The sequence below is a fragment of the Montipora capricornis genome, chromosome 3 (assembly GCF_036669925.1).
Source record: "Montipora capricornis isolate CH-2021 chromosome 3, ASM3666992v2, whole genome shotgun sequence".
Taxonomy (NCBI): Eukaryota; Metazoa; Cnidaria; class Anthozoa; order Scleractinia; family Acroporidae; genus Montipora; species Montipora capricornis.
Genome location: NC_090885.1, coordinates 24143512 through 24151011, shown reverse-complemented (window position 1 = coordinate 24151011; position 7500 = coordinate 24143512). Strand labels below are relative to the sequence as shown.

At 39.3% G+C, this 7500-nt stretch overlaps 1 protein-coding gene across 1 annotated transcript in view; it reads left to right on the top strand.

Moving 5' to 3' along the window:
• LOC138042617 (exostosin-2-like) overlaps positions 1-7500 on the top strand; it is a 23249-nt gene that overhangs the window by 9349 nt on the left and 6400 nt on the right. The window contains exons 6-11 of the mRNA XM_068888571.1: positions 27-120; positions 1801-1908; positions 3459-3500; positions 5056-5196; positions 5756-5798; positions 6958-7027. Of these exons, the coding sequence (XP_068744672.1) occupies positions 27-120; positions 1801-1908; positions 3459-3500; positions 5056-5196; positions 5756-5798; positions 6958-7027 (498 nt within the window). The remainder of the gene's footprint in view (positions 1-26; positions 121-1800; positions 1909-3458; positions 3501-5055; positions 5197-5755; positions 5799-6957; positions 7028-7500) is intronic.

Genomic DNA, 7500 nt, shown 5'->3' with positions numbered 1-7500 from the left:
TGAATCATTAATTTCTTAAATTTTAGGGCTGTAGTTCGTATAGTGGAAAATGAAATACATAGCATCCCTGCCATTTTAAAGGAGATATCAACCAATGAAATTATAGACATGAGAAAACAGGTATGATATATACAGGTATATATTGTTAATTCAAGTGGCATTGAATTTGTTATGTGTAGTACCTTCTTTTGCTTGTCATTTATCATGATTATTATTGGCATTATTTGTTTTTTTAATGACAGAAAGGGAAAAGCATGTGCACTTCAAATTACCTAAAATTAATGGTGAAATAAATGTCCACTCTTCATGAAATGTCTTGCAGCTAAAAGACACCCTAGCTAGGTCAGCACATCGCCCAGTATTAAAAGCCCCACTTAAGGGGCATTTATTATTATTATTATTATTATTATTATTATTATTATTATTATTATTATTATTATTATTATTACCCTTCATAAAAAGCAGTTATGAAAAATGAAGCATTTTGACTTTGTCCACTCTATTTGTGACTTGCAACTCTATTTGAGACTTGACATCTTTCATCTGAGATGATATTGGGCATAACTTGGAATGACAGAATAACCAACACCAAAGTACTGGTCCAGGAGCAAGCAAATCTTCAAAGCATGTGCAAAAGAAGACTGAGATGGCTAGGACATGTGAGAAGAATGGATGATACACGCATTTCAAAACAGCTGCTCTATGGGGAAATGGCTCAGGGTAAGAGACATAGGGGAAGACCGAAACAAGGACACCTACTAGAGAACAGCATGATCAACAACCAGATTGAGAAACGCCAGTGCCGAAAGGACAACAACAGCAACAGAGAGTGATGTGGCATGTCACTTATATGTACTTACTGTGACAGAAGTTGAGCTTCCAACATTGGCAGAATCAGCCATGAAAGAAGCTGCAAGAGAAGGATGTCTCAAAGACTCAAAGACCGTCTGCATAGACGCAAAGAGCCAATTATTATTACTCTATTTGCAAACTGCTATAAACTTCTGTGTTGTGACCTTTCTCAGTATTTTTTAAAATGCCGTAATCACTGGTTGTTTTTTGGCATTCCTATGTCTATTTGCAAACTGCTATAAACTTCTGTTGTGACCTTTCTCAGTATTTTTTAAAATGCCGTAATCACTGGTTGTTTTTTGGCATTCCTATGTCTATGGACAACAAGGGAAAGCCTTGTCTCTCTTATTCTTGGTTTTAACCCTTAAAGACCCGAGGGGGCCCCCATTGAAAAGTAAAATCGTCTGGCATGAGACAGGGTAAAATCTGTAAGTAGCCACTGGGAGTTCAAGGGTTAACCCAATATTATTGTGATCAGTGGCCATGGGTTTTCATCAAAACAAAGGAAAATCACCTATTCATTTCCAGCATAAAGAAAACTAGTTCTTTTATAATGTTAACTCATCGGCAAGCTGAGCTTGGGGTTAGGCACCTGAAAGAGTCGCGATGGACGCACATGTCCACACACAACGAGGAGGGGACATGGCAAGCCTACCACAGTTCACCACCTGGCGCCTGTCACACTGACGCAGCAGTCAGTGGATACCATTCCATCCCTGCCAGAGGGAGAGGTGGGTGGGAGCAAAAAGACGAGCCAAAAAGCACAGCTAAAAGTTCCGCAATGATATGCAATGTTGAGCTGTAAACGCCCCTGTAGCATGCAAAGGGTGCTCCCCAATATCTTAAGTTTGTAACACTGCTGGCCAGCAATGCCTTTATTTTAACTTTGCCTAAATTTTTATTTCATTTAGCCACGTTGAACATAGTTTAATGCTCTTTTGATTTTAGGGAAAGTTGTTTTGGGACAAATACTTTAGCTCCATTGGAAAGATTGCTCTCACTACTTTAAGGGTTATAAATGACAGAGTTTATCATCACACAGCCTGGAAATATGAAGTAAGTACAATATTTCTCATAATAACACTACTACAGTGTATTGAACTCAACCCAATCTCAACCAAGGTCCAAGACCACTATGCCTTGGTTAAGTCTGGGCTCTTCATATTTTCCCGTTCCACATGTGTGCTGAGAAATATCATTAACCATGTATCATTCATAGAGGGGCCAAATTCGCCTGCGAGCAGGATCTTCGGGGGATTGGGGACTCCACTGCAGAGGGAGACAGAGCCTGCTTACAGGCTAGGACCAGATCAAAAATATCATAGATCACTGTCCAGACTTCCAAGTAGAATGCATGCATCATCATCAAGGTTGCTGCCTAAGAAAATTCGGGCTCCCAAAATTAAAAGTTAGTAGCCAGAATCATTGTTTCAAGAGTCCAGAATTAATTAATTAACCCAGCGCCCACCACCCTTCCCCCCCCCCCCCCCCCCCCCTGTCATCTCTCTCCAACCATATTGCTTTTTTTCATTGTTTAATCTCCAGCTGGGATGCTAGCTTAGGCCCCCTTGGGCTACTTGTTTAGAAATTTGGTTACCTGTTCTCGCAAATAAGGCACCCCAGGCAACCGCTAGGCAGCAGCCTTGAATTCATTATCATCATTAAGGATTTGATGAAGATGATGATGTACTGTACCTGGACATAAGGACACCTGGAGAAATGAAATTTTTATTCCCACTGTTGTAGATGAATACCCTTCATATGAGCCCTTCTGGGACACCAAGTTTTAAGTATCTGCTAGACTATTAACACAAATGTCAGCTTCATGTAAATAGGAGGCCTTAGCTTGCTTCTTTTTCTAAACCAATGCCATCAGTCACAAATCGCCACGAAGGCAATGCCTCAAGTAGGAACTTAAGGGGGGCTCTTAACTACAGAAAGACAATGGTTTCTAAGGAAGCTTTTTAGTCAAGAGCCCTACAAAAGGGTTGCATGGATGGTTCTTTGAAGTAACTTTTTCAATGGAAATCTGACATCACCTAAATCAGAAGGTGTGTGTGCAACTATTCCCAGCCCTCTGCTGTGCTTTTCAGTGAAAAACATGTAAAACTCTCAGGAAACGAAAGGAAGAGGTGGTTTTTTCACTCGATGGGAAGAGTCCCATCATTTTTCATAAACTGTAGCATGGAATTTCTATTTGGACAAAAACTGGAACTGATATTTTTGAAAAGTGTAGCAAAGGAGGGCCTTATGACGTCACAATTTTTTTGAGAAACTATTTTTTCAAAAATCCATGCTAAAGATTTGGAATGGAATGTTCTCATACTGTTGCATTAAAATTTTGAGTAAAACGTATTTAACTCGCTGAGTTTTTATTTGATAGGCATTTTCTGTTTTGGTCACATGATTTACCAAGTATGGTTGTGAGTCAAACCAGACAAAGAAATGTTACATAGAACACACTTGGCGAAAAAGGGTAACTGTAGAGTTAAGGGATTTGAGAAATGACTATTTGAAGGAGTCCATAGCAATGGTTTGGTAGTTACATGTAAGAGCCACCCCCCTTAAACTGTTTTTCACCGGGTTGATCATCTCCTTTATCACAGGACTGGAATGCACCATTCATTACTACTAAGGACACAGAAACGGTGAGTTGGCACTTGTGAAATATACACTGGTACAAAGTTTAAGTCAGTGAAGAGAGGATTAGGGAAGAAAAGTACTTCATGAAAATGATATCCTCCAACAGGACATTTTTCAAGATTCCTTAACCCATTGACTCCTGGGAGTGAGACTTAATCGATTTTACTCGTCAATAGACCCTTCTCCAAAATGGCGGCAATGGATTCGAAAGAGTTAAAATTGAACTGAATGAAAAACTGGTACCAGAAATAAAGAGAGCACCTTTAATTTAGTACCTCTAACCTTGCAAAGTTTCAGCATATTAGGTGTTACATCAGCTGAGAAAATGTAAGTTGAAAAATGAAATTTGACAAATTTACAAATGTTTGTATGACTGGGGGTATACGCCATACCCCCAGTCATACAAATGTCTGTAAACTTTTCATTTTTCAACTTACATTTTCTCAGCTGATATTACACCAGATATGTTTAAACTTTGCAGGGTTACTAAAGTAAAGGTGTTCTTTCTAGTGCTGGTATGTGTTTTTAATTTTAACTTGTTTGAATTTTCTGCCGCCATTTTGGAGAAGGGTCTAGTGGGGGTCATACAGGAGTCAAGAGGTTAATGGTTGATTATTCCTTCAAGGGACTTCCCAGAGCCAATGAAACATTAATGATTTAACAGAACAGAAAAACTGGCCATAATCAAATCATTTGGCCATTTACAAGGGCAGCTAAGAAGATGAACTAAAGACCACTAGAAACAAAATTATTGAGTTCAGGACAGGTCTTTAACCCAAGTATCTTCGATCAAAGGTTAAAGCAAGTGCCATAGCCACTCTGACCTGAGAGTAGACAAGTATGAATGACGATTTTATTATTGATACAGCTAGTACTGTACGAGATGTGTTTTAGACTCTTTTTAGTTTGAGCTAATCTTGAGAAATCAAGGCCCAAGGCAAACCGCTTGTGTCCAGGCCCAAGTTGCTTGAAGCACAGTTAGCGCTAACCAGCGTTAAATCCCATGGAAACCTATAGGTTTTGATACCTCTTAAGCAACGGTTAGCGCTAACCAGGCTTCGAGCAATCAGCCCCAGGATTGCATGTGCTGTTATAAATGCTTAGTCTTGATAAAGGCATTCACAACAATAGGGTAAACATTTGAGTTCATGTTATTTTCACACTTGGTGAAAAAGGATAACTGTAGAGTTAGCTTATTTGAGAAATGACTATCTGAAGGAGTCCAAAGCAATGGTTTGGTAGTTCAGAGCTACCCCCCTTAAACTGCTTTTCACCCCTGTTAAATTCTTAGTCTTGATAAAGGCATTCATAATAATAGGGTAAACATTTGCGTTCATGTTATTTTAGGGTTATGGTTTATGGAAGCGTTAATGTGTACCTTGGGAAAAAGAGTTACAAGGTCGCTTTGTGGCATCAATTGCTTTATTTCCGGAAACAACCCACATAAAGTTGATGGGAAGGGTACGGGGTCAGTTTGTAAAATTTTGCATGCATCTCACTCTTGCATTCAGTCAGGCCTCCAGTTAACTTACAAGAAGTTTGTGGTCCAAATCTCAACAGGCCTCTCTTTTACCACCTCTGTTCCTGCCATTGCGTCCTTATCAAAATCAAGGCTTTACTGCAGTTGTTCTATGTTATGACCGAGTGGACACAATGTTTAAAGTGATCACAAAGATTGCTGATACTCCCAGCTTGACAAAAGTAAGTTTTTAAATCACACCAATTGCTCAAAGTTTTGAGCAAAGGCAAAGTCACACATGTGCCACTGGGGCTTACACAGTTACAGTTTATCCCGCCCTTCCCCCACACTCCCCTTGGGCTGCTACTCAGGCTACTCTAGATCTGTTTTTATAGCTGAAAGCATTGAGAGTATTTCTATCTCCTCCCTGGACTGGAAGGTAGTCCATGGAGGGGTTTAACGTTACCCCCAGCAGTACGTTGCAGATACCCATTTCTACAGTTTGGTGGGTAGACAGACTGAGTGTGGAACAAAGATCTGTGTTCAAGGAAACAACACAGTGACAAGATGAGGCCTCAAACCAGCAACTCTTGGAGAAGGAGGCTGGTGTAATAAATACTCCTCCTCTTACTCAAAGATTTAATGAAGGGATTATAGAGAACTGTTGTTTCAAAGATAACCAGTAATCGTTGGTTTTTTTAATACTAGACAAGGGAATCATGTTTACAGACATCACTCTAAAGATGTGGGATTCTGGTGTACACTTTGAATTCAACAAAATGGTGACTTTTTGTCTTACAGATTGTTGTTGTATGGAACAATGTAAATAAAGCCCCTCCATCAGGTAAGTATATAAACAACTTGTAGTGTTTCCTTTTGTTTTGCCTTCGTTTGAAGTGAGAAGCATATCTGTTAAGAAGTTTTTTGTGATGGTATCTGCAGCTCTCTACTGCAACAAATGGTTTACTCACAATGACATAGTAATGTCACTCTCGGAAGATTATAATTAACAATTAGACCCGTGAAAAGGCAATAATAAAGTTAGCAAATGCAAGTTGAAAATATATTTATCTGGGAATAAAACGAAAGAAAGCGTCACGCTTTTCCGTATGTATCTTCTTCAATATTTAATTTGTAAATATTCATATGTATATTCTATTTTTCTTTGTCCAACACTATAAATTAATGTTTGTGTGAGTTTAAATTAAAATTGATTGATTGAATTGAATTGATTTATTGATACTCGAGAACTATTACTAATAGTCCTCTAGTAGCGTAGCCAATCAAAATGCAGCACTTGCATTAGTTCACTAGTTGGGTGATACTAATAGATATCAGTCTAATTACATAGGTGATTATTGAAAATTCTCTGGGCTGATTGGTTGTCGTTTAGGTGATTATTACGCGATAATTACCGAAGTGTTTTTTTTCAAAGTCTTCAAAATGGCCGCAAACCGTTTTGTCGAGTTGACAGACGAAGAAATTAATTATTCCATTTTTCAAATGGTCACCTATGTAATTATATCAAAACAATCATTCACCTCAGGCTCGGTGAGTATCAGTGAATAAAAACATTGACTTCGTCTCGGTTTTTATTCACCGATATTCACCTCGCCTTCCGCGAATAATTCCTAAATATTTGAAATTCATTGATTGGGACTCCTTTTATTAGACTGTTTTCCAAATGAGAGATTATTGCAGCTAATGAAAGAGTCTAAGCAATAATACAAGCTGGAGCAAGACTCGAACCTATGACAACGCGATTTTGTTCTACACTTCTACGCTACTAAGCAATCAAGTTGTCTTGGAGCTAGCCATTTGTGAGTTCATTCCACATCCCGAGGGAGGTGAAGAATGTATAAAATCCATTTATTGTAACAGCAGACATGAAATTATTTTCAGCAATTAACTTTCTCGTAGAAAGTCACCTCCAGTAAACGTTGCACAGTGCAATGGCGCCTAAAAAAGGCTTCCGTTTTCTTAATTATGATTACCGTTCACAGTTGCCAAGTGGCCAAAACTATCCAAGCCTGTAAAAGTGGTGAGAACAAAGGAAAACAAGCTCAGTAACAGGTGAAGTGGCCCTTTCGTAGAATTCGTTTTTGGCTTACGACGTGAGCGATTTCATAGAGAGCTGCTAAGCGAAGTTAGAACCTTTTGGTAAGGGTAGGGGAAGGGTTACTGCCTGGATGAGCGATCAACTGGTAATGCTCCGTATTGTCCTTTTCTTGAAGCACTTGAGGATAACGTGGTGAGAGCAATCGCCTTCATCCAGTTTGTGCGTTGATTGACGAGATTTTCAGATTGCCTCCTGCTTATTTTCCGTTAAAACCAACATTTGCAGGCGTAGCTCAGTTGGCTAGTGCGCGGCTTTCGGAGCAAGGGGTCCCCACTTCGATCCTTGGTGACTTCAACGTCTGTTTCCACTTTCCTCTGATCAGTGTAGCTATAGCTTTAAATATCCGTGAAACGGAGCACTGACAGAGGGAGGGGGGTTAAAGGCACACCGTCGGCTTCCATTGATACCAGTTTCTTAACTGAAGGAA